This window comes from Mandrillus leucophaeus, unplaced genomic scaffold (genome assembly GCF_000951045.1).
Source record: "Mandrillus leucophaeus isolate KB7577 unplaced genomic scaffold, Mleu.le_1.0 Scaffold19, whole genome shotgun sequence".
NCBI classification, from domain to species: Eukaryota; Metazoa; Chordata; class Mammalia; order Primates; family Cercopithecidae; genus Mandrillus; species Mandrillus leucophaeus.
The window spans coordinates 346,086-373,333 of NW_012101920.1; the positions used below are offsets into that span (position 1 = coordinate 346,086).

Genomic DNA, 27,248 nt, shown 5'->3' on the forward strand with positions numbered 1-27,248 from the left:
CCCCGCCCCCAGCACATGGAGCTGAGCGCAGTGTCCTGCTGTCCAGGCAGCCAGCTCCCGGGTTTCACAATCCTTTCCATGGCACTCGGGTTTGCTGTCACAACAACTGCAGGATGACCCGGTGCTGGGCAGCGCTGCTGGTTGGAGGTGAGAAATCGATTTTCTCACGGGCCCAGTGGCCAGCACATTTTTGAGGTCATGCCCTGGCCTGGCCTGTGGAGTCCCCCAAGCATCTGCCTCTGTCGATCCACTGTGCCCTCTGCGGCTGGACTGTGTGGCACTGAGAGGGCCCTGAGTTCCAAAGCCATCCTGCTGACGGGAGATAACAGCGTGATTCCTGGCCCAGGACAATCTGTCTCCTCAGGGTTTATTCACTGGCAAGTCTTGTTAGCAGTTGCCAGAGGTTTCTATTTGCACTCCTGAACTCCCCAAAAAACATATAGCATCTTTTTTCAAAAAAACCTAAAGAGGCGGGGTGTGGTGACTCATACTGTAATCCTAGCACTTTGGGAGACTGAGCTGGGAGGACTGCTTCAGGCCAGGAGTTCAAGATGAGCCTGGGCAACATAGTGAAATCCTGTCTTTACAAAATTAAGAAGAAACAGCCAGGAGTGGTGGTGCACGCCTACAGTCCCAGCCACCCAGGAGGCTGAGGTGGGAGGATTGCTTGAGCCTAGGAGTTCAAGGCTGCAGTGAGCCATGATGGCACCAGTGCACTGCAGCCTCGGTAACAGAGCAAGACCCTGTCCCCTCCAAAAATACTAAATACAAAATTTATAATTAAAAAAAAAAGAACATATACAAATGTACTCACTTGCTTTGGACCAGTTACTTAACCTCCCTGGGCTAGTTTCCTCATCTATAAAATGCCTCATGGGGCTGCTGTGAGGGTTAACTGAGCTAATGCAGCAAAGTCTTACAAGAATGTCTGGTAAACAGTAAACATCTAAGCATGAGCTGCTATTATTATTACTGTTCTTTTATGACAAATAGTTTTAAATCATTTTAAACCCAGGCAGTCTCGGTTCTCTATTTCATGCCTGGTTATTCATTCGATTCCACAAATACTGGGTGAGCATCTTTTATGCAGGAAGCTGAGCCAGGTCTTTGAGCAAAGGGTGGACATCAGCAAATGTTGTCTAGGGCTTCACACGTGCAAAGCCAGCCCAGGAGCAGTCAGCAGTGTGGACAAGTCATAGCATTTGTGCTCACCACCCAGAGACTCGAACGTGAGCAAGAGAGAAAAATAAATAAACGAAACACCTGAAAGAGACCATGTTCATTTCCAGGACTTCAAGGCAAGCGAGAAACCCTCCAGGTGCAGAGCGGAGACACTGTCAGGGCCTTGGAACGCTGGCCAAGTTTCAAAAGTCACAGCAGAGAGCCAGGCACGGTGGCTCACGCCTGTAATCCCAGCACTTTGGGAGGCCGAGGTGGGTGGATCACCTGATGTCAGGAGTTCGAGACCAGCCTGGTCAACATGGCAAAACCCCATCTCTACTAAAAATACAAAAATTAGCCAGGTGAGGTGGCGTACACCTGCAATCCCAGCTACTTGGGAGGCTGAGGCAGGAGAATCGATTGAACCCAGGAGGCAGAGCTTGCAGTGAGCAGAGATTGTGCCACTGCACTCTAGCATGGGCAACAAAGCGAGACTCTGTCTTAAAAAAAAAAAAAAAAAAAAAGTCACAGGAGAGCAGGGATGGATTTCCAGGCAGTGGTTAAGGCATGGGCAAAGGTTTAGAGGCAAGAAAGCCTCAGCACAGCCACGTGTCAGCCTCCCCTCACAGCTGAGTGGTGGGCGAGGCTCATCATGCATACACACAGCCGGAAACACAGCCCCAACCGGAACAGAAAGGTTTCTGTTTCTAAATCCTCATTTTCACTCTAGCCTCTGGGGTCACTTCTAGGACCCGAAATCTGCCCCTTTCTTTTTAAAAATTCTGTCCTAGGGGGCTGAGCGTGGTTGCTAATGCTTGTAATCCCAGCACTTTGGGAGGCCAAAGTTGGTGGATTCCTTGAGCTCAGGAGTTTTGAGACCATCCTGGGCAACATAGTGAGACCCCATCTCTACAAAAAATAATTAGCCAGGTGTGGTGGCACATGCTGGTAATCCCAGCTACCTGGGGAGCTGAGATGGGAGGATCACTTGGGCCTGGGAGTTTCAGGCTGCAGTGAGCCATGATCTTACCATGGCACTCCAGCCTGAGTGGCAGAGTGAGACCCTGTATCAAAAAAAACAAAAACAAAAACCACTCTAAAGAAAACACAATCAGGAGAAAGTCTCCCTTCTACTCTTGCTCAGTATTTCCTTGTGTGTCTGCATCTTATTAACAGATATTTAGCCTGTTTCTAGTCTCCTGCTACTATAGACAAGGCTGGAGTCAACATCCCACACACGACATGCAGCAGGTGTCTGAATGGACCCGGCTTCCTGAAGACAGATGAGGCTTATCGTGGTTCCTGAGGAAGTTGGCCACCACCTGTCTCTGGGGATCCAGGAAAACCAAGAGCTCCTGAAGTCACCAAGCTTCATGCCAGAGAACACTGTGCAGGGCTGGGGACCAGTGACATGGAATCAACAGCCAGCCTGGCTCACAGCTGGGCTAGCACCTCTAAAGATACATTTCTAGAAGTGGGATATTCTGGATTAAAAGATGTGTGCATCTAAATTTGGGTTAATTTCACCAAATTGTCCTTCAAAAGAGGTTCTACCCGTGCAGATGCCCACCAATAAGGACTGAGAGGACATGTTTCACACCCTCTCACCAATACCACACTTTATCAGCCTCCCTTCCTTCCGTTCCTCCTCCTCCTCTCCCTTTCTTTCTTGCAAAAGTTGTCAATCTCACAGGAGGAAAAACTGACCCTGGTCTGGAACAATCCTGCACCAAACACAAACAGATAATAGGAAGTGCAGCGAAAAAGAAAACAGTAGGAGTTTAAAAATCCCAGAGATAGCTGCCAGGTGTGGTGACTCGTGCCTGTAATCCCAGCACTTTGGGAGGCCGAGGTGGGTGGATCACTTGAGGTCCGGAGTTCAAGACCAGCCTAGCCAACATAGCGAGACCCCGTCTCTACTATAAATACAAAAATTAGCCGGACATGGTGGCGCACTCCTGTAATCCCAGCCACTCTGGAGGCTGAGGCAGGAGAATCGCTTGAACCCTGGAGGCAGAGGTTGCAGTGAGCCGAGATCATACCACTGCTCTCTAGTCTGAGAGACAGAGTAAGACTCTGTCTCAGAATAAAAAAATCCCAGAGATAGCTGAGGGAATTGGTTCTGAAATGGTCCAGAGAGAAAACAGAGGAACCGGACCAGGACCCTGAGGACTCAGAGGACCTGCCCGCCTTGCCTGAGTAGGGCAAAGCACCCGCCTGGGTGAAGGGGCTGTTCCCTCACACAGGAAGCTGTGATGAAGGGGTGTTAGATCTGTCTGGAATAAAGGGTCCATTCAAATCTTGGAGAGACTCTGTGGGGACCAAAAACTGGTGAGAAGATATTAAAGGGGGGTTGGCACGTCCGAAGTTCAGAGATGAAGACATTTCTGCAGCCCTGGACAGATACAGTTGAGGCCAAGGAAGAGGATGAAGCTGATAGCTGCTCTCTATGGAGTGCTGTGTGGCTGACCTGGTTATACTCACTTCCCATACATCATTTCCTTTAAACCTCAGCACTGCTAATATGCCCATTTTGCAGATGGGGAAATTGAGGTCACAGGCATTCAGTAACTCACCTAAGGCCACACCCCCACGTTCCTTAGGCAACAAATGGGAGCTGAGCATGGGGGCCAGAGGGACAGTAGGGGTAGTAGCAGGAATTCACTTTAGCACTGGTTGAATGTGAGGTTCCTGTAGGGAATCCACATGGAGGGCCCAGGAGGAGGTCAGATCAGTGGGTCTTGGGCAAAGCCAGTTTCCTGGAGTTTCATCAGATGAGGGAGTGAAAAGGCAGAGGGAGCAGCCCGGGATAAATGCCCTATTCTCTTTACACATGGACTCAGAATCACTTCTCACACACAGGTGCCTCTAACCACCCACTGCTTGTGCCTCTGGCTTTGTAACCTCAGACAAATCCCTCCCTTTTCTCAGCATGCTTTCACGTCTAAGATGCAGAGATGACCATCCCTGCCTTCCACGGTGCCCAGTAAGGGGGAGGGATCATTAGCATATTATTACAATATTTCCTACTTGTCAGTCAGGCAAACACACTCCCTCCAAAACTTCAACCTTCCACCTGCCAGTAGCTTCCCCTTCCTCCCAAAATAAAATCCATAGCTCTCAACCCGCAAGGCCTGTCTCCTCCCTTTCCATGACGCTGCAGTCATTACTCTCAGCCACACCAGATCTCTCTGTGTCCTCCACACAAACCACGCTTCCTCCCAGCTCTGCCCTGCATGCTTGCTCTTCCCTCTGCCTGGAATTCCCTCCCCTCTCTCTCTTCCTCCCAGTCTCAAACCCAAAGTCACTTCCTCAAAGAGGCTGGTCCTGACCACCCCGTCTGAAGTTATGCCCGTCCCCATCATCACTTTGTTGAACGCAGCACTTAGTCTCCACCCCCACATCTGAAATTCTCATCATTTTCTGGTTGACATTTGATGAACAGCCTTCCCCTTGCAGAGCAAGCTCTGCCAGCGGGGAGGCCCCATCCATTTGGTTCACTGCTATGTCCCAGCACCTAGCACCAAGCCTAGCTCACTTGACATGCTCAGTGGATATCTGTTCAAAGAAGGAAAGGACACTAGTTGGTAAGAAACAAACCAAAAAAGCAAATGCTCAAGCAACATGCCCCCTGAGCAGTCCCCGAGGCAGCCAGCCTGCCAGCTGAATGCCAAAGGAGGCGGCATCCGCATCACAGCATCAGCCCTCCCTGGTACCTGCAGGGCACTGGGCAGTCCGTAAGTCACTTTTCACACATGCCTCGCCCAAGGCCACAAGCAAGGAAGAATCAAGGCTCAGAATCAAGCTTCCTTTGACACTAACTACTCAGCAACATCTTCTGACCCTGGGGCCCCCGTCCTGGGTGCTGCACCAGGGAACAGGCGGTGCCGAGGGGAGACACTAGTTCCCAGTGGCTTCCCACACTCAGAGTGCTAGGAATGCTCCAGTCCACCAGTAACAATCATTTTGTAGAGTGGACACTCCTTCCCCAAAACACACACGGTGTGGCCAACACTCAATATTATAAAGCTGTTACTTCTACCAGAGCTGGACACTAAATCCTTCAGATGGTGGTTCTTAACCAGGGGCAACTCTGCCCCCCAGGGGATACTTGGTAGTATCTGCAGATGTTTCTGATTGTCACATCTGGGGTGCTACTGGCATCTGGTGCATCGAGGCCAGGAACACTGCTACACATCCGGTCACACACAGGATAGGCCCTCACAACACAGAATCAACCAGCCCGAAATGTCAGTAGTGCTGAAGCTACAAGACTTGCTTCAGGAGAAAAGTTAATAAGAAAATGTTTTGAGATTCCTGGACTGACCATCAGGAGAGGAGTTTCCTGAATTTGGGGAAAATCGGCAATAACTGGACATTTAAGGCCTCGCCCTCATTCTGTTTTAGGTTTTCTTTTGTTGTTTGTTTGGGTGTTTTTGTTTTTGTTTTTGTTGTTTTGAGACAGAATCTCACTCTGTCACCCAGGCTGGAGTGCAGTGGTACGATCGCAGCTCACTGCAACCTCCACCTTCTGGGTTCAAGTGATTCTCCTGCCTCAGTCTCCCTAGTAGCTGGGATTACAGGTGCACGCCACCACACCCAGCTAATTTTTGTATTTTAAGTAGAGACAGAGTTTCACCATGTTGGCTAGGCTGGTCTTGAACTACTCACCTCAAGTGATCTGCCTGCCTCGGCCTCCCAAAGTGCTGGGATTACAGGCGTGAGCCACCACACCTGGCCTGGGTTTTCTTTAGAGTACGTATTACCACCTGACATTATAATACATACTTATTTCAGTTTGTTTCGCTGACTAAGAAGTACGCTCCGTGAAGGCAGAGACTCTGTTTCACATGCTGCTATGTCCTCACTGGCACACAGTAGGGATTCAATAAATATTCGTGGAATAAAGAAACTGCTAAGAATATCAAGTCATACAAAATATCCACCCTCCTTTTGCAGCTGTTTTCTCATTATGATCATACCTATCCTGCACAAAGACCCAAAATCCATTCTCATGTCTTCCACAGTAGCACGTTTCAGCTGTACACACGGCTGGGTAATATAAATATTAAAAACTACACTTCCCGGCTTCCTCTGTGGCTCAGTGGTTATATGACAAGACTCTGGCCAATAAAGTATTAGCTGAAGGGATAAATATGATTTCTGGGTTATGCTCTTAAAGGAAAGGGCGTGCTCTCCTTCCTCTTTTTTCCCATCCAGGAGCTATCTTGGATGACACGGATGAGGGTACCACCCCGAGAATGGAGAGTGATAAGACAGAAAAAGCCTGGGTTCCTGGTACGGTGGGGCCAGCACACCAGCCATGGACTGCTTATCCCTGTGCTGTTACAAGACGAAGAGATCATCTATCTTGTTAAAGTCACTGTTACTTTGGGTTTGGTTACAGCAGCCTCTACATTCTAATCAATACCTCCCTAATAACCCTCCCAATAACCTCCCCTGCCTTGCAAGTTCTAACTGCTTTGGAATCATGCTTAAAGACTCCATAACACTGCAAGGAGTATCTCAGTCAGCCGGCATTTGAGAGCTATTTCATGATTTCCCCTTCACACATGTAGGAGATGCAATCCTCAGTTCATATGTAGGATTATTTCCTCCCTGAGGCTTCAGAATATCTGAGTGCATTGCTAAGCCAGAGAAAGAAAGGACAGGAAGTCATATTATTTCAGTCCTTCAAATGATAAGGACAAAAGGAACTACCAAAAAAAAAAAAAAAACCCATTAAAATCTTAAAACACCAATTATGCTTAAATTCATGAGTTCATAATGGTACCCCAAAAAACCAAAACAAAACAAAAAAAAAACTACTCACAAACAGCCCTAATGGATCATCACTGTAGGATATTAATGAACCAACCCATTATTTAAAAAACTGGTAAATAAAGGGAAAGAATCAAGCATTCATCCTGCTTTTCCTATATGAATTCTATCATTGTTGATGAAGGGAAGTTTCTCTTTATAGAAGTTTTCCAGCTAACAGTAGAGGAAGGGATGGCAGAATTAGAATAGAATATCACCATTTTATAATTCATGCACCACTGGATTAATGGAGCAAGGCACTGACTATCAATCACCAAAAGACAGGCAACCCAACTTCATGTACCTCCTGTCAGAAGGATGTGTCACCACCCGTGCAGCAATCTTGCCAAAAACAATTGAATTTGAATGAATGAAGCCTCTCAGTTTGACTGCTAACTTACAGGACATACAGAGGAGAGAGGAACACACTAAAAACCTCATCACGGAGAGGAGATATAACTGGCAAAAGCCAGACTGAAAAATTTCACGGGATAAACCACCTCATTTTTTCAACAAATAAACTGCAATATAATACTAACGATGAAACCAAAAAAGGATCTTATTATTTAATCTAGAGGAAGAACCTCTAGATTTAATCTAGGGAAAGAACCTCTCCATTAAAACAGACTTAAAAGCATCCGCTTGCAACGCTTGGTCTGACTCTTGACGCAAATGAACTATAACAAAAACAAAGAAGAAAACACTTTTATGATATTTATATAAGACAACTGGAAGTTTAAACACTAGGTATTTCATGATATTAAGGAAGTATTATTAATTTCCATGTATGCCAGTGGTCTTGTACTTTCAGAGTCCTTTTTTTGGAGATACATGCTATTTATACATGAAATTATACGATGTCTAGGATTTGCTTCAAAATATTACTGTGTAGCTAGGCACCATGGCATGCACCTACAGTCCCAGCTATGCTGGAGGCTGAGGCAGAAAGACTGAGCGCAGGAGATCAAGGCTGCAGTGCGCCATGATTGCACCTGTGAATAGCCACTATGTTCCAGCCTGGGCAACATAGCAAGACCCTATCTCTTAAAAAAAAAAAAAAAAAAAAAACCGAATAACAACAAACCCCCAAAACAAAATTACCAGGTAATGAAGACAACAGAGGATGAAGGTGTAGAAGAAATCAGATTGGCCACACATTGATAACAGCTGAAGCTTCGTGGTGGGTATGTAGGGGTACCTTGTACTATGCTATAGTTACATATGTTCAAAATATTTAACAAAAAGTTTTAAAATCTTACTCCATTTAAAAATCTTCCCCAGCCACAAGGAGGGGAAGGAAGGAAGATAGAGGGAAGGAACACTTTTGAGGCACCCCACTGTATGCCGGTCCTGGATTAGGGAGCCTTGGATATGTATGGCACTTCCGTAACAGGGGGCACAATTCAAATGCCTAATGGGTCCAGACAGGAACCTTGAATGCGTGAAATCGGTGAAGTCTAAGAAGAACAACAAAACAAGTGGGAATGTAAATAACAACGGACGCTCCATCTATCAACGGAAGACAAAAGGGAATGGCGGGGGCTGTGGACAGGGCAAGTGGATGTTCCAACTAAAGGAAGTAGCCTCTGCTCAGGGTCAGCCTTGGCTTTGACTTCTGGTAGCCGCTATGCAGGAGATGGGGCCCAGGGTGGCTAGATCCTTGGATTTTCTAAGCAAAGTCAGAAATCCCTATTTTTATGTGCAATCCCCGGTTTTTCAACACTGGCATCTAATCAAAATATTTTTTCAAATACTGTATGGGCCAAACAAAATATCTGCGGGCGAAATGCAGCCCAAGGAGCACCAGTTGGCCGCTCCTTTTCCAAGTGCTGAAGCAGACCACAACTCAATCCATCTGTAAGAAGGCGAAAGGGTGCTTTCATCAATTTTGGGTCAATTCTTTTTTGGGCATTTAATAAAGCTGAGTATTCAAAAGGCACCATCAACTTCCAGAAATCTATAAGAACCGGCTGCAGCACATTTCAAAGACGTCCTCCACGTTGTCAGCTTATGCAACAGAACCTCTACTTTGCCCAGAGTTTTGGAAATTAACAACTAGGGAGTGTCCCTTCAGCTTTCCTGGGATAGTGGAACTAACAGGCTTCAGATGAAACCTATTTGTTGGTTTGCGGACCGCCTGGGACTTAAGTCCAAACTGCTTGCAACAGGCAATCCTACCATAAAACCAAGTTGGGGTGCTCAAGGCTCATTGTAAAATGACCAGAGAACTCTCCACTTTGGCTGCCTTGCCAGAGATCTGATTTTATATGACTGTTTAAAGGGATGAGACAGATGTCATCCCCAAACCTGAGAGCAGCAGGATTTGTGGCTGAGGACCAGAACGGACTCCTTCAAATTCACCCCTCAGTTTGTCTTCGACTTCATCTAGAGAAAGATTCTTGACACCCTGGATGGGCAAAGCAGGCCCCAGCCCTGCCTCTATTCACAGGCACAACTTGACCAGATCCCCGGATCCATAAAAAATTAAAGAGGTGTCAAAAATGCAGCAGAGAAGAGCCAAATAAATGGTTTCATCATTCCCCAGGAAGAAAGCTCCCCCCGCTCCCCCCGCCCCGCCTTTTTCTTTCTGAAAGGGTAGAAAGTAAAAGAAAATTGGTGCTAAAATAAAGTTGAACTGGTTCAGAGCAAAAAGAGAGTCCAGAATGATACTTGAAGGCAGCACACACTGAAACACACCCAAATCTCAAGTCTAGGAATGACTGGTAACCATGGCTACTTCAGGGCAGAGGGGATTTGTTTGTTCTTTGTGGGTTTTCCCCCGGGAAAACAAAGCTTTGCCCTTGATCCAAAATGGGTTTATCAAGGGTGGGAAGGGAGGGAACACAGAGAAAAATCTAGTATATATAATGAGTTGAGTAACTGCCACCCAATTCATAGACTAAAGCAACCAAATTCTTTTTCAAGTTCTACGTTTCTAGAGAGAAACAGACTACAGCTAGCGCCGATATTAGAAAGTTATGCAGATTTTTAAATATTATAATATTCTGTCTGGGCACAGTGGCTCACACTTATAATCCCAGTTTTTTGGAAGGCTGAAGTGGGAGGATCACTTGAGTCCAGGAGTTCGAGACCAGGTTGGGAAACATAGCAAGACCCTGTGTCTCTATAAAAAATAAAAAGTTTAGCCAGGCATGGTGGCATGTGCCTATAGTCCCAGCTACTGAGGAGGCTGAGGCAGGCAGATTGCTTGAGCCTGGGAGGTTAAGGCTGCAGTGAACTATGAGGGCGCCACTGCACTGCAGCCTGGGTGACAGAGCAAGAGATCCTTCTCAAAAAAAAAAAAAAAAAATTGGATTATCTTAGGTTCTGGCTGGAATCAGGGAAAAATCCATTGCAGTTTCCAGCCCCACATGTAATGCTGTTGAAAACCATCACCCGAGTGGTGGCATCACCCTGAAATGAGTGAGGTAGCTGGTACATCCAGCATGGCACACCTACAGAGCAAGGAAGTGAGTCTTAGCCCTTCCGTCCTATGTTCTAGTAAGAATGAAAGTACAAAGAAGGGCCTTTAAAATTGGTTATGATGCTGACCTACCCATAAATCTTGCTTAAATGAGCACCTCACTCTTTCACAAGGATAGCCACCTATTACCACAAGAGAACAGCCTCATTTGGAAATTAAATGTAGCATAAACAACTCAGAATAATTAAAAGTGCTGGTTCCGGCAGACGACTGGGAGCCCATGAACGACACTGGGTGCTGCCTGTCACTTGGTCCTCTTTTTTAAGAGCCGTCTGCTTTTGGTGGGACAGATGCTGCTCTGGAATGAGGGCTGCATGGACAGCAAGTCTGGCAAGGGACTTTCTTGTAGTTTGGTGGCTTCTGACCTCCAAATGCAAGTGTATCTTCCTTTAGAAACACTTGCTTTGCAGAATTTCAAGAAGATCACTGAGCGTTTCTGGGTTTGGAGTCGTAGCTCTCTTACATAAGCCAGAAATACAGAGTCCACATCATTTGGGATGAAAGGACAGCTAAGAGGCACAGCTTGAAATCTGACATTCTTAGAAAGGGAGGGGAAACTAGAGAGGGAAACAAGAAATGTCCCCAGGGACAGATACCTGCATACCATTTAGACACCCAGGAGAGGGACAGAGAACAGCTACTAGCTCAATTCAATGATCTTCCAACAGCAACTCGTATAGATTCTGTGGGCTCCTCTGTAGGCAAACAGTTTTCTGGACTTCGACATTTTCAAGGCTCAAACTATCCTTTGCTGAATTTACAGAGGTAGCCTGACCACATACTTCAGAATTCAGGCCAAGAGTCAGCCTCCTGGCTCTTCCTCAGAGCCCAGCTGTGCCCCTGCCCCTGTAGCTCACAACTGACAAGAAAGAGGAGGAGGAGGAAAATGTCACTGCGGTTAGGGGAAGAAGAGTGATCAGCAACTACTGAACACTCACCGTGCGTGTCAGGTACTGGGCAAACAGCTTTACAGGACGCTCCCATTTTCATTCTTACAGTAACCCAGAGAGTCAGGCACCATTATCATAAGTGACTTGGCCAAAGTTACAAAAGAGGGCAGTGATGAGGCCAGACTGAGAGGCAGGCAGGACAACCACAGCAACTCTTTGCCAGACAAGTCCTAGAACTAAGGTTGGGCCTTCAGACCAACCATCCCATTCCTGAGAACGGGCCCCCATTGACCAAATGACAGGTACAGGACAATTCGTTAGCACTGTGTATAACAGCAAGTGATATGGAAGTTTCACCCATGGCGGACCTGTGTGTACATTTTACCACCTTTTGTAGTAGAAAAGGGGAAAATAAGAATATGTGTGTATTTGCATATGCTCGGGATTACATTAAAAAAAAAAAAAACCCTAAAGCATGCATCCTCAAGGTGGATGACATTGCTTCCATGGGGGTAAAAACTAGTTCTCTGCGGGAGGGGTGTCAAAAAAAATATTCCATATGACAATGCTCTGTGGCCCTGCAAAGGGCTATGGTACATGAACAGACACATAGTGTGTCTATGGCACTGACGTTTCATGGCATGGAGATTAGGAAAAAATTATCTTAAAAGGCTCCTGGCTGGGGGTGGGGGTTGGTAATAATGAAACAAAGGTTGACAAATAATGTTCTAGGAGGCTGGAGAAAAACCAGTATGAGAGAGCAGAGCAGAAGGGGAAGGCATCTACTGCTGGATGTCTTTTTTATATATTTTTTCTAAACATAGGAACATAGTGCCTTTATAAAGACACATTTTTAAATGAAGGCAAAAAAAGGATGCTGGCAAAAGCCCTCCCAGCAGGGGCCTGGCCTTTTATTGGTGTCGGCTCCAGGTGGCCGTGTGAGTTAAACTTGGTGCTGGTGGTTTCTGGTGGTTACTGGTGAACCAGCAAGGCCTACATTGAGATACTCAGACCGGGCTCTCCAGGTGCCCACAGCCTCTGGGCCACTAGGCTGGGCAACTGCCTGGCTCCATTCTCATCAGCACGGAGACTCCTGCGTCTCACCCTCTGTCGGCACCAGGAGGCCCAGCCCTGCCGGTCTCACCCTCGGTCGGCACCAGGAGGCCCAGCCCTGCCGGTCTCACTCTCTGTCGGCACCAGGAGGCCCAGCCCTGCCGGTCTCACTCTCGGTCGGCACCAGGAGGCCCAGCCCTGCCCGGGTCATCGTGGCTGCCGGGCTCACGGCAGGGCTCCGCGGCGACCGGGCTCCGCATGGGCTTTGCACGCCTCCCCACACAGGAGCCGCTTTGTCCCAGGCTTGCCGTGGGCCCTGAGGGGCCCCAGTGAAAGGTCCCTGAACTGCTGAACAAAGCAGGCCAGTTACAAAACGCTTTTCCATTGCTGGGTTCCTTTCCCTGCTTCCTGAGCTTTGGAGGGTGGGTCTCTCTGTTCATTCCTCCCCCGCCTGTTTCTCACGCATTGGTGCACCCAGCTTCTGGGCAGAGCGTTTTCAAAGCACACCCATGGCCCCTCTGCCAGAGGCACAGCTGGCAAAACCTGGGCCACTGGTCCACACTCCTCCAGGGAGCCATGGTGGGGGATACACGCATTGGAGTTCTCAGCAGCCCCCGACGAGGGCATCATCTCCCTCATGCAGATACACATCCTGAGGTCCCCTGGAGGATGCAGGGGGAGGGAGCCTGCTTGGGCGGTGCCCTGGGGCTATGCCCACTCATCTACCCCATGGAAGAAGCAGGGCATGAGGGTCAGGAAGCCCATCTCCAAAAATCAGAATAGCCCATTTTTTTCTCCTATACAAATATATTTTTAAAATTTGAACCATGTCCTACAAGAAATCAAGGGAATTAAATTCATAAACAAGGCTGGGCATGGTGGTTCACGCCTGTAATCCCAGCACTTTGGGAGGCCAAGGCGGGTAGATCACCTGAGGTCAGAAGTTCGAGACCAGCCTGGCCAATATGGCGAAACCCTGTCTCTACTAAAAATATAAAAATTAGCCGGGCGTGGTGGTGGGCGCCTGTAGTCCCAGCTACTTGGGAGGCTGAGGCAGAAGAACTGCTTGAACCCAGGAGGCGGAGGCTGCAGTGAGCCGAGATCATGCCACTGCATTCCAGCCTGGCCAACAGAACGAGACTCTGTCTCAAAAAAAAAAAATTCCTAAACAAATAAAACAGCAGGTCACATTTATGGAAGATCCCTTTTATGACATGCACTAACTCATCATCCTCAGCACAGCCTTCGAAGGAAGGAACTGTGATCGTCTCATTCTATAGTTGGGGACACAAAGGCACAAGGCAGCGAGTAACTTGCCCGAGGTCAGAGTCAGTGATGGAGCTGACACCCAAGACACAAAAGAGTCATGAAATCTGACTTTTGTTTGTACAAAGAGGCAACACGAATCTCTGGAGTTAGAAGGCAGGATGGTGGTCACTTTTGTAGAAGGGAAAGGGGTATCTGGGGGCTTCTGGGGTACAGACAAGACTGTCATCATCCAGGTGGCAATTCCGTGGGTGGCCCACTTGTGAAATATACAGAATGCACTACTGATTTCTGAATGTGCACATAACTAAGTACTTTACATGCAGAACAGGGCAGAAGTAGATTTAAGAATGAACACACCGATTTGTACCCTTCCTGCACACATCAATGTATTCTTACACGCACGCACGAGCTGCTATCCTCACAAGCCACTGCAGGGGCTGCAGCCATCACCGAGACCACATCCTTTCTTTTCTGGACGTTTCCAGAATGGGGTAAAACATCTCCTTTGAGTCCCAGGCCACACCCCTGCCCCCACGTTCTCTCATCTGTGGCTGAGTCTCTGGGCGGCTGTAGTAAGTGCTCTACTTCAAAACCTGTGGTGGGTTTGGTGGTGAGATGGCCCGATGACCTCTGCACCCCCAGTTCAGCGGTGGAGTTGGCGCGGCTCCTAGAATGCACCACCAGAGCACTGGTAAAAGTCACCTCTGAGTCCACTTTCCCCAGTGCCTCTCCCACTCGCTTGCGGCCTGAGCATTAAAAAGTGCAGCCGCCCCTCATTTTATGCAAGGGCAATGCTGAGAACTACCTGTGCACTGATCACATTTTGGCAACTCCAGTTGCATTTTAAGTAACCGCACTCATGGCAGGGCATGCGGGGCACACCCCTGTGAAATGCACCGCCTTCCATCACGCTCCTGTCATGGGATTCATTTTCAAATTCACTCATCTCCCTTTTTTCAACCCTTGCCTCCCTATAGTCCATTTTGCAAAGGCAGCCAGAGTGATCTTTTCAAACAGTAAATCAAACCACACTGCACTGCGGCTGAAAGCCAGCGGGAGCAAGCCCACATCTCAGAGTTCACGACCTCCGCCACCTGCGTTCCCTCTCCCTGAAACACTCTTCCCTCAGACCTCCCCAGGTCTGTGTCCATCCCCAAAGGCCCTCTTCAGAGCTGCCTTTCTGTCCACTCATCTGCAGGGGCCAACCTCGCCCCCAAACCAGGCAGCCACCCTCTCGCTCCTAACCTCGTGGAATTTCCCCTGTGGCTTTCATCGCTGTCTGAATTTCGCTTGCTTACTTACTGCCCTCCACGCTAATGTCTATCTCCCTTACCAAAAAATCACCGGGACAGCAAAGATTTCATTTCATGTGTGCACTAGTGGATCCCCAAGTCCCAGAACAGTGCCCAGCACAGAGCAGACAGCCAGAAAATACTTGTAGGTGAGAGGGAAGGAGGGTCAAGGACAGAGAAGTCCAGGGTCAAGGACAGAGAAGTCAAGGGTCAAGGACAGAGAGGGAGGGAGACAGGGAAGAAGGGAGGGTTAAGGACAGGGAGGGTTGGGAAGGAGAGAGGAGTAGGGGAGAAAGGTAGGGAAGAATTAGGTTCCAGGAGCAGCTACTGCTAGGAGCTGCTGGTGTTCCCCAGGTACAACTTGGGGCCTTAGAACAAGGGACTAGTCACGGAAGGGGGACGACAACAGAGAGAATGCAAGTGACAGTGTACAAACCATGTGTTTTTGAAGAACTGTAAGAAAGTGCCTGAACTGGGGTGGGTAGAGAAGCACGGGGCTCGGGGGAGTGGACGCCTTGGGCCCTGGAATATTACTTATTTTGCTTTTCCAAAGTGACTTCTTGAAAACGTCTCAAGTACTCGGAGTGGAGAAAGCAGAAGGAGTGCCTTGGCGTTCCAAGAACTAACGGGGCCAAGCCATCCGGCGTCTGTGTGCAGGAATGCAGGCGGGAAGGGCTGAGATAAAGCACAGATGCCCCACGAGGCAGCGGGGTGGGATGCCCAGACGCGACGCTGGGATCACTGGTCAAGGTGCAGGAAACGATAACTCAGAGCCGGGGCTTCCCTGGACCCTAGGGCAGGGGCGGGATCAGCTTCAAAGATGGCTTGTTTGCACTTGTATGGGGGAGGGAGGACCTGTGTGTCCACTGGTGACTGCTTCCTTTTCCAGCCACAGAACTTTCCCTCGACCCTCAAAACGCATAAGCCCAGCTCTCACAAAGTTCCCAAGGAAAGCCCACTTTGGCAAATCCCAAGGGAAATAAATGACAAATCAGAAATGCCCATGCACGGGCAGCACAGCACGCTGGGGTTTAGCACGGGCTCCGTGCAGCCAAATATGTGCCGTGTGCGACAGACTCCCTTGGAATCATAAATGAAAGGGACAGCAAAGGATCTAAAGATCGAGGAAGCTGCCCCACCAGACACCCGAGGAATGACCCAGGGGATTTTCCAGTTTACTTGTCAGAAATAACACAACACAGCAAACCAAGACGTCCAAATCTCATAGCCACAGAGCTGATGGTGGCACATCTGGAATGTTCCTCAGATGCACAGGCTAGACAGACTCTGGAGGAGAATCTGAAATTCCAGCAGTTGAGACAAAACTGCACCCACGTCTTCTCGGTGGCTACGGTGGAGATGCAGTCTGGGGCTTGCCACTGGGCACGAGCCACCAGGGGACCTGCCCATTGGAGGGTCCTGGGTTGGGTAGAGCCTTGGAGACAAGGCCGGTGGAGCACTGAACATAACTAGTGGCACTTGCTGCCTTTTGGAGGCCGCGTGGGTGGAAACCATTCCATTGCCCTATCATGCTCTGGCCTCAGGAATGTGCAGCTCCCAAATTGAGAAGCTGGACTGTGGCACAGGGCACAGGGCAGTGCTGCGCTTCAGAGCTCTTGAGTTTCCTTTATGTTATTTCTGCCAAGTATTAGGAAAGGAGCTTCCAGGTCAGCTGTGTAGCACAACTCCCAGGCCTCCATTCTCACAGAACGCAGCACAGTCCGGTGTGGACAGCACCACCTGGAGCGTGCGATGCGCTCTCCTTTGCGCCGCACCCCCTAGTTTGAGAGATTTATAATGTCCGCTAGCATGGTAAAGGCTCTCAGAAGTCCTGCAACAAATAATTAAACCAAAACCAAAACAAAAATAAATTTGGTACAACCTAGTTTTTTCATCTTTTAAAGCCATGGAACCCTCCTTCAGAAAACAGCTCCTAACAGCCCATGGGCTGGGGTCATACAGCATGTACCTAAACGTCACCTCATTCAGTTCTCTGAGACATCCTTAGAGCCGACTCAGGTTTGGACCTGGCGAGACTCCCCCTCACCACGACTTTGAACCTGCCTGTGTTCAGAAAGGGCCTCAGGAGGCCCAAAAGGGTCTCCGTGCTCAGCTGCTTTCTCTGTAACACAATCTTCTGTGGAAACAACAAGGACATCTATGGATCTGGGGCTGCCACAGCCAGTCATGACCACCTCTGGCCACCTGGACACGGGCACCCTAATATCCAAGGCACTCACCATTTGCCTTTAACAAGAGATGGACGGGGTAGGAGAGGCCAGTGTGTTCTCGCTCTGGAGACCAGACCAGCCCTAGGTGCAGAGTCAGCTGGGGAAAATGATCCGGCCCTGCACAGACACTCATTTATTTATAAAGCACCTCTTCTCCAATACAATTGATCCCCCAAGGCCTCACGTGGAGAGGGGTCTGGTTACCACCATGCTTCATTGATCCATCACGTTCTGCCTTAGTTAATTCTCTACATGATTGCCCCCTTGAAAATAAGCACCAAAACTTTATCTTCACCACTGTGAATGTACATTGTTCACGGATGGATTGTATGCAGGTGTCCCTTTCAAAACACAGCACCACGATCCTAACTCAACCTGTGCTTGATTATTCAGAATCAGACGGATCAATTATTAACAGAGCAATACCTAGAGGTCAGCCTTGTAAGGCATGGGGGGCAGGATGACCCCACAAGAAGTGGCCCCAGAGGTCTTTGCTTGGTGAGTTCAGGGGACGTCTTTGATCGATTGTCTCCCTAGAGATTGAGTATGCAGAATACTAGAAGTCACAGAGCCCCCAGATAACCTGGCTTGTCAAGACGTTTCGTGGAGTAAAGGTCAACAGCCTCTGACTATGCAGCAGAGGATATTTCTCGCACCACAGAGTCTGAAATTTAGTACCCGGTCTTGATGGTAATTATTGTGGCTGTTTTGAAGCTTTTACTTTACTTCCTACCCCTTGGCTGGGCTCCTGAGAGTTAATTTTCTGAAATAATTGAGGTTTCAGGGTATATCAGATGCTACTGCCTATAAAATACAAGACTGGAACTGGGAATGACAGCCAGTAATTTAGGCTTTTCCTTCTTCTATTAAGAAAAAACTCCAGTCGCTTAACTGTACACTTTAAAATAAGGTAAAGAGTGTCATGGGATTTGCAACTCAATGGATAAATGCTTGAGGGGATGGATAGCCCATTCTCTATATGTGCTTATTTCACTTTGCATGCCTGTCTCCAAACATCTCATGTACCCCATAAATATATATACCTGCTATATATCCACAAAAAATGTTTAAAAGAAAAGTAAAGATAAAGAAAGTCCAACAGCCTGTTTTTCTGCCTGGATCCCCCAAGGCAAGGCTGCTCTGCTGCCCCCACCCTCTCCGACCTCCCAATGCACCTTGTGGCTCCCAGGTGAGTCTCAGCAATGTGGTTCGTCCTTCCTCCCTCAGATCCTGGACCAACACCTCATCACAGCTGCTCCACAAGACTACCCTCTGGCCAGACCCCTTGCCCACAAACGGGCACCTACAGACTCACACAAAGCCTTCTCTGCATCTTTTCCTTGGCCCAAACCACCCATCAGCTGGGCTCACCACAGCGGAAGCCCACTGCTTCCTTCCTATCAATGCGCATCTCTGTTCCACCAGCACAGGGTACAGAAGTGCCCGCAGTCTGCCTGCAAGCTGTTCTGATAAAGCCACTTTTCAATAAGCTTTCTTCTTCCTTTTCCTCCCTTTCCCTCCCTCAAAATATACAAAAGAGGGCTATAAAGTGGGATTTTTTTTTCTGTACAGGAATGAAAGGAGGTTAGCTTTCCTTCCTTTCTATTTTCTTGGCCTCAGTCTAAATTTGGCAATTGGAAAGAGTGTGGAAGCAGTTAAATGGACCCAGTTCATGACCCAGGGGATGCCGGGTTGCCCTCATTTGCTTTTTCCATGGGGGTGATTCTGGATGGGGGCATCTAAAATTGTTACTACTTCCCCTCTGCAACTACTGCTGGGAGGTAATTCTTGCACAGAGCTGGGGGTGGCTTTCAGAGTCATATTATTCAACCTCCTTAAATTAAGATGGGGACACTGAGGCCCAAAGAGGTTAAGGAATCTGTAGGCCATGCAGTGAACTTCCTGGGCAGAGATGCTTCAGGGCACCATCCTTACAGGCAGTGACAAAACTCAAGCGTCTTACCATCATCCAAGTAGGTCTGGTCCAAGTTCTGCTCCTGTTTAATGGTCACCCCCGCAGGTAATACTTCCTTTTGGTCACTGACCGGGGGTCCGTTTTTGGCGGCTCTTTGGCTCGTGGCATTCTGCTGCTGAATGACTGTGGGGTAGGAACCCGGGCTCAGCCTCTGACCTTGACTGACCGGGGGCGGGCCAGGCCTGGTGGTGCCTGGTGCGAAATTCTCGCAGTACATGATGTGCTGGAACTCCTGGTGGCTTCCGCAGCGCAGCTGCTGATTGGTGGGTGAGTAGTGGATCACAGGCGAGGCCTGCTGATTGGTCGGAGAGGGGTGGAGCAGGGCGGAGCTCTGGCCCTGGGAGCCGGCGTGCACCAGCACAGAGCGGTGAGCGTCCGCAAGGGACAGTGGGGCGGCCATGAGGGCCGGCTGCTGGTAGCCCAGCAGGCTGGGGCTCAGGCTCTTGCTCCGCTGGTAGAGTACGGCCGCTGGGTTCTGTTGCTGGTAGCGGGCATCAGGGGATGAGAGCCCCGTGCGGAACTGCTGGCAGGGAGCCATGGTGGCCACGAGGCAGGAGGGGGACTCGGCCACCATCGGGTGCTGGGGGTAGTAAGGCTGGCTCCCCAGGCCTCCATGGGTGGGGCTGCAGATCAGAGTGGGGTCATATTCATCCGTGGGCTCCGTCTTGATGGCTGGGACTGGGAGGAGAAAAGAGCACATAGGGGCACCCATGGCAGTGGGCCACGGATGTGCACGGAGGATTCGTGGACGGTGCTTGGGAACATGGCTTTGGGAGTCCATACGGGTGGGACAGTTGGTCCCCGTTCCTTATCAGCCTTGGACAAAAGGTTCCCTGTGCAATTGTCTTAGGTAGGAAACTTTACCCTGGCAATGAACATCCTGAATTATAGATTTCTCCAATATTGGAAAAGTGGCTGGTAGGTCTGACTCAGCCCTGGGATTTTACAGCCTCTTTCTCCAGGTGACAGCTCGGAGGAGAACGCTTGATTTCAGATGATGCCTCCCCCTCTTTCTACCCCAGCAGCTCCTGTCTCCGCTTGCTTTCCTTTCTACTGCTTATCCCCGTCTGACATGTCATAGATGCTTTACCTGCTGATTTATTACCTAAATCCGCCCCTCCTCCAAATGTCAGCTCCTCAGAGAGAGGACTTTGGTCTGGTTTTTGATCCTCATGGCCCAAAACAGCACCTGGTACTTAATAGGCACTCAGATATTTTCCAGACAAAGGAATGAGCAAATAGTGACTGTTCCCTTCCTCCGTTCTGTAGTGCTTTGGGGGAATGAGCACTACTGGCTCAAGCCTCAGTTTCCCCATCTGTTACCTGGCAGGAACAATCATACCTACCCCCACGGGATCATTGGGAGGATTAAATAAGATGTGTGTGCAAAGCACTGAGCCCAGTGGCTGGCATACAGTAAGTGCTCAATGCTTGCTGTCGCTGCTATTCTCTTACTAGGATCATCCATCATGACTATCACTTGTGTTGTCACTGTGGCCATTCCTTTCTCCCTGCCCAGCACCAATCACTGAAATCACTCTTTCCCCAGCATCCATACTAAAGCATTACCAATCCCAGGAGTTGAGGAATCAGTTTTCTTTTTACTGGAGTAAATGAATCAGTAACAGGACTGTGACCAAATCTGCATGTGCCTGCGTGCGTGTGTGTGTGTGTGTGTGTGTGTGTGGTGGGGGACCTCCAAGTATTGGGGATTGGAGGAGATAAGGAGACTAGGCAAGGCTGTCTCTAACCACAGAAATTGTCCCTTGAGGTGCCATTCAAAGGCCGTCACCTCACTCCCTGGCCCAGCTGGGAGACTGAGATCTCACTCCAGCCATGCTCAGCCAGACAAGAGCCAAGGCCGGGCCACAAATGAGAGGAGAGAGCACAGGAAACATAATTGAGAGCCTGTCTGCTCCAAGGGATTCCTGAGCTGCAGTTTGGAGCCCTCCCAGCGATCTCCCACAGTTTTGGGTCCTGGTGACCTGAACCCTGCCCCTGATAGAGCATCATGTCAGTCCCAGGACAGCAGTGTCCTCACACGGGTCAACACAAGACTGTGGGCACAAGTCAAGCTCACCAAGGCAAGGCTGCCAGGGCACCCCTCAGTTTAATGCTTCCAGCAGCCCAGAGGCTCCCTGAGAAACTGCCATAGGATGGAAATTATACCCTGGGTGATTGTCTCCAATTATAGGTTTCCAATCTTGAAAGGTAGCTAGCAGGCCTTTCTCAGCCTGGGAAGCTACAGCCTATTTCCCAAGGGAGAGCTCAGAGAAGCATTTTTAAAATGTAAAATTATGCTTCCCCTGGCTGCTCCTGTCCACCTTTTCTGCCGCCACAATCATAATCCAGCATACCAATAATATCAACATCATCTATGACCTAATCCCCTCTGTTAGAATGGCAGTTCCACATGGACAGGGATTCTTACCCTGTCGTGTTCACAGCTGTGTCCACAAGCCAAGAACAGTGCCTGGCACTCAAATAGTTTCTGGACAAATGAATGAATGAAAAAATGGTACTCATCACCTTTCTTGGGGTTGTACTTTGTGGGAATAAGACCTCCTGACCCTGTTATCCACCAGTCACTCCATTAGGCCTTGGGGTGATGACCCACATGGGGGGGTCACATAAAGATTCTGCAGGTTTTAGGGCATAGCCCCTCTATCATGATCAAATCGAAGCCAGGGACAGGAGTCAGCCACTTAGCACCCTTCTGTTAAACATGCATACACACACCCTTCTTCTATTCCCCCTTCCCCCAAAGAAAAGTACTAAGGCAGTAAGAGCTAATATCACTGACATCAGCTTACTTTGCACTGTGCTAAGGATTTATGTGCATTTAATTTCCAGAACCCTTATAAGGAAGATGCTGTCTCACAGATGATGCAACTGAGGCTCAGAGAGGTTGAGTCATCTGGCCAAATTACCCGACTAGGAGCAGACTTCAGGAGTCCTGAGCCCCATGCCTTTACCGCCTCTCAATACCAAAGGGGTCGTCAAAGACACTCCTTACCTGGGTGGTAGGTAAAGTGCTGAGGCTGACTTCGTTTTCTCTTCCCATTGATGACGTAGAAGTTCACTTTTACAGGTGTGCGGATGTGCTTGTTTCGATATTCAGGGATCTCAACAAAAAGCATGTTCTGGAAGGAAGGAGTTGTCATGAACTTAACTGCAATCATGCCTCAGTTCCTACCCAGACCCTGAGTGCATCCCGGCAGCCCACTGTCTAATGGGTGTTTTGATGTGCCTTTCATAGGTTTCCAGTGGAAATTCAATTTCCGGGGAATTTAACTTCTCAGCAGCAGCAAAGAAAAATACTCCATCAAAATATAATAAGGTGTCACAGTTATAAATCAGAGAGCGTGGTGCTCAATAAATGTTGAATTCACTCATTAATATGCACATATTGAGTACCTGTTAGGTCCAAAGCTCTGGGGAACACTGATGAAGGAAGGAGGGAAAGAAGGAAAGAGCATGAAGGAGGGAAACGTGAGGGGGACTGAGACACTCAGCTGCCTGACAGTCAGTGCGTCACGTGCTTACGGGCTGGCTCTTGTCCTTATCCACCGTGGCTTCCATCTCCCAGATTTGCTGCCCATCTAGAAAAATTCAAAAATGACAGACTTTGAAGGAACTATTAGAAACCAAAGATTTAAGACAAAAACTCACCAACTTCTGTTTATCTTAGCTTACGTATTATGTCATTTCAGTGAGGTGTGTATGTGTCAATATGTGCATGTGTGTGTATACATGTATTTATACATATGAATATTTCCTTTTTCCAAAAGGAAGACATGGTGTCAATAGAAAACAAGGCAACATCATCCTAAGTAAATTAAGGCAGGAACAGAAAACTCAACACCACATGTTCTCATTTATAAGTGAGAGCTCAGCATGGGGTATACACGGACATGAAGATGGGAACAGCAGATATTGAGGACTAATGGAGGTGGGAGACAGGGACCAGGGCAGGGACCAGCGATCTACCAGTTGGGTACTGTGTTCACTGCCTGAGTGACAGCTCATTCATACCCAAACCTCAGTGTCATGTAATATACCCATGTAACAAACCACATGTACTTCCCAAATCTAAAATAAAAGTTGAAGTTATATTTTTAAAAATTAAAACATAAAATAATGTTGATAGCCAAAAAGAAACAGGGCAACAACAGAAAACAAGAAAAAAAATAGAAACTGTCCAGAATCCTATTATCATTTTTTTCTCCATATCCGAATGTCCATATTTCTTTCTTTAAAAAAAAAAAAAAAAAAAGCATTATTAAGGGCTGGGCATGGTGGCTTATGCCTGTAATCCAAGCACTTTGGGAGGTCAAGGCAGATGGATCCCTTGAGACTAGGAGTTTGAGATCAGCCTGGCCAGCATGGTGAAACCCCATCTCTACTAAAAATAAAAATACAAAAATTTGCCAGGTGTGGTGGCATATGCCTGTAATCCCAGCTACTTGGGAGGCTGAGGCAGGAGAATTGCCTGAACCCAGGAGGCGGACATTACAGTAAACCAAGATTGCACCACTGCACTCCAGCCTGGGCAACAGAGTGAGAACTCGTCTCAAAACAAGTAAATAACTAAATAATTTTTAAAAGCATTGTTATATGTTATACTTTATTATATGCCGAAGCTGTTAAAGAAGCACCATGACAGGTCCCTGACTGTCCCAGACGTGCCTTCTTGGTGGTCTGAGAACACAGGCTTAAAGATGCGGCCCTAAGTCATGAGAGAAGCCAGTGACTTCAGTGGTGTCCTGGCTCACAAGTCACTGAAGAGCAGAAAGACAGGGGCTCACCCTCCACCTTTCCTCAGCAGACAGCCTGGATCTCATGTCAGTCCTAACAACTGATGAAGAGGTTTTGCTCAGTAAACTCTCCTGTCCAGAAGCAGAACACTACTTCCCCAGTTTGGGTCCAAGAAGTTGGGCCAAAAAAAAAAAAGACCTCTGCATTTGCAAATAATTGATTTCTCTTGCTGACCACCTATACTGGTCATTGGGTAGTTTTTAGCTGAAACAAATCATTTCAACGAGTATTTCCAGGATGTTTTGTGGAACACTGGTTCTGAAGGATATTAAATAGTTTTATGAGAAGTGGAAAAAAATTCTACATGCTAATAAGCATTTGGAAACTGCTGAGTCAAAGTCGAATGGCTTTCTTCACTGCAGGACTTCTCAGAGGCTTTAACATGTTGCTGTGCAGAGTTGAACCCCTCCCTACTTTTAAGCACAACTATTCGCATCTTCTGTGATTGCTGAGGTTTGAACCCATATAGTCTTGGCTCTTAAGATTCACCCAATGAAATCTGGGTTTCAAGCATTACTTAAACATACTCCCAGCCCCTCCCCCATGAAAAATTAACATAAAGTCTTGTGATTGCTCTCTAGATGATCTTAACAAGGAACAAGCAATGAACACACTAGAGCCCTTTGTAACAATTAAGTCTGTAAGTCCTGACCTTACAGCGCAATCCCTGAAATGACTCAGCAAAACATGGGCTATGTTACAAGGGAAGAGAACAGGTGGTTCATGTACTGACTCTCACTCTAGTGTTCCTTGGTCCCTGCCGGAGGGACCAAGTCATATTCATCACCATCTCCCCAACACTCGCAAATGCCTAATCAACATCTCATGAGTGAACAGACAGAAGTGTCAGTGGCTCCAACGGCTGCTGGTGAGGCCAAGAAAAAGCCAGAGGCTAACATCAGACATGCCCCCTGTTTTCTCAGACAACTGAGCAGGCATGTCTGATGCTCAAAAGGAAGCAAGGGAAGATCGCCGGATGGACATCGAGGAATTGGAAGCAAAGTCATCAAGACCTGAGTCCTTTCAGTGTGCAAAGTCCTGTATAGAACTGGTCAGGACAATCCTCATTTCTTTGTCAAAGACAGGTCAAAGACCACCCAACAGAGACACATGTCCCCTTTTCAGGTAGAGGTCACCACCAGGAGCGTGACTGTACAGACCGGACTAGGGTCTTCATCAAAAAGTGTGTTTTCATCCACAACTGCAAAGTGAGCTTGAAGCCTGAAGATTGAGTAAGAAATGAACAGAGGAAATGGTAACATGTTGATGTTTGGTTTGTCACCCACTCCCATAGCCTCTCCTTGCCTGAACTGAATTATTGAATTTTGCCACCAACAGTATCATTTCTTTTTCCACTTATATGAGCTTGCTTTGAAAAAAAAAAAAAAAAGGATCATTTTCAGAAGTTCATAATGGGGAGGAAAGGGAGAAAATAGTACCTGGAAATGTGGTCAGTAAGTATTAAGTAGGACCCATGAAGCTTCCATTCCCAGCTCTCTTCCTAGGCTCACACCAATAGCGGCAGATGAAACAGAAAATACAAAATGGCGGTGCAACGAAAAGGGCGTCACCAAGAGGAGAGTTCTCGTGGACTGTCCTCTCCGGGTCAAGGGACGCAACACGAAGAAGACCTTTTCCTACCTCTGGTGAGTGTACATGGCAGACAAAACTGCACCCACTGACAGCCACAGAATTCCAGCACACAGGTTCCTGAGAGTACCCTTAGAAACTAGCCAGCCCCACACCGGCAGATGAGGAAACTGAGGCCCAGAGAAGCAAGGGGGCTGTGCAAAGACCCACAGTAGTTATCAAATCACAGCCTTTAAGCAACAACTGACATAATCTAATAATGAAGGAGATGGCTTCAAAGACAGGTCAAGGTTGTTACACGAGAGAAGCTCACCAGATCACTGCGAGGCTAGGTGGTTACTGGGAGGCTGGAGAAAGATTTCATGGGGGTGGGATCTTTGTAGGGTCACTTACCACAAAGATTCATGCAGATGCAGATCTCAAGCCCTTCCCTGCTTTGCTGTGCCCTCAGGATACCGCGGAAGCTTCACTGTGGCCCTCAAGGCCCTGCACAACCCGGCTCCTACCCTCATTCCAGCCTCTCCAGGCACTGTTCTTACCCGACTCTTCTGAGCGCTCACTACATGCCTGGCATCACTCTCAGCACCTCATATACACAGGCTTGTCTCATCTGTACAGCACCCGTAGGAGGCAGGTCTCCTCACCCCATTTTATAGGGGAAGACATCAGGCACAGAGAGGCGAGAGCACAGGCCAAGGTCACACAGCCAGACCCTGTGGGGAAGCCGGCTTGGAACCCAGGCAGCCTGGCTTCAGAGTCAGTGCTCCTCGTGCAGTTTCAGATCCCTGTGCCTTGCAGCTCCTCCGCCTAGTTCCCCTCCTCTGAGCTCCAGCCACAGCAACCAGCCCTTCCTCAGGACGCCCCACAGTGAGGCGGTGAGCCGCCACATCCCACAGCCTCCCAGAGCCCGGTAAGTGTGGCTCAGGGAAAGATGTCCATGGCGGGCAGGGGGGAAGTCCTGCCCTCTCCAGTGTTCTCTGCCAGGCCTTCCACAACACGCTGACTGGAACCCTGAGCCTTCGTGGGCATGTCCTGCAGCCACAACCAATTTCTGTCACCCCAGCGCTCTGCCATTTTACTCCTGTGTACCCCAAATTTCGGAGCAGACACACCCGGCTTCAAATCCCTGACTACCCCCAATGATTTGTGAGACCTTAGACATGACACGATCTCTCTCCCTGCCTCTTATCCAACATATGGAGATAATTATAGTACCCATAACTTATGGGGTCATTCTGAAGATTAAATATGGTAACAGGCCCAAGCAGGGTATTATATAAATGTTCGGGGCCGGGTGCGGTGGCTCACACCTGTGATCCCAGCACTTTGGGAGGCTGAGGCGCGTGGATCACCTGAGGTCAAGAGTTCGAGACTAGCCTGGCCAACATGGTAAAACCCTGTCTCTACTAAAAATACAAAAAAGTAGTCGGCGTGGTGGCGTGCGCCTGTAATCCCAGCTACTCAGGGAGCTGAGGCAGGAGAATCTCTTGAACTCAGAGATGGAGGTTGCAGTGAGCTGAGATTGTGCCATTGCACTCCAGCCTGGGCAACAAGAGAGAAACTCCGTCTCAAAAAAAAAAAAAAAAAAAGTTCAACAGACATGGGTTACGGTTATTACAGCTAGTGGCAAGAGAGTATTTCAACACTGTCTTCTTTATCATTTGT

The 27,248-nt window shown here is 48.4% G+C and overlaps 1 protein-coding gene across 8 annotated transcripts in view; it reads right to left on the reverse strand.

The window, feature by feature from the left end:
* NFATC2 (nuclear factor of activated T-cells, cytoplasmic, calcineurin-dependent 2) overlaps positions 1 to 27,248 on the reverse strand; it is a 187,237-nt gene that overhangs the window by 26,110 nt on the left and 133,879 nt on the right. For all 8 annotated transcript variants that reach the window (XM_011978107.1, XM_011978108.1, XM_011978109.1 and 5 more), the window contains exons 7-9: positions 22,722 to 22,777; positions 22,192 to 22,318; positions 19,164 to 19,853 (exon numbers count right to left, since the gene is read on the reverse strand). In XM_011978107.1, the coding sequence (XP_011833497.1) occupies positions 19,164 to 19,853; positions 22,192 to 22,318; positions 22,722 to 22,777 (873 nt within the window). The remainder of the gene's footprint in view (positions 1 to 19,163; positions 19,854 to 22,191; positions 22,319 to 22,721; positions 22,778 to 27,248) is intronic.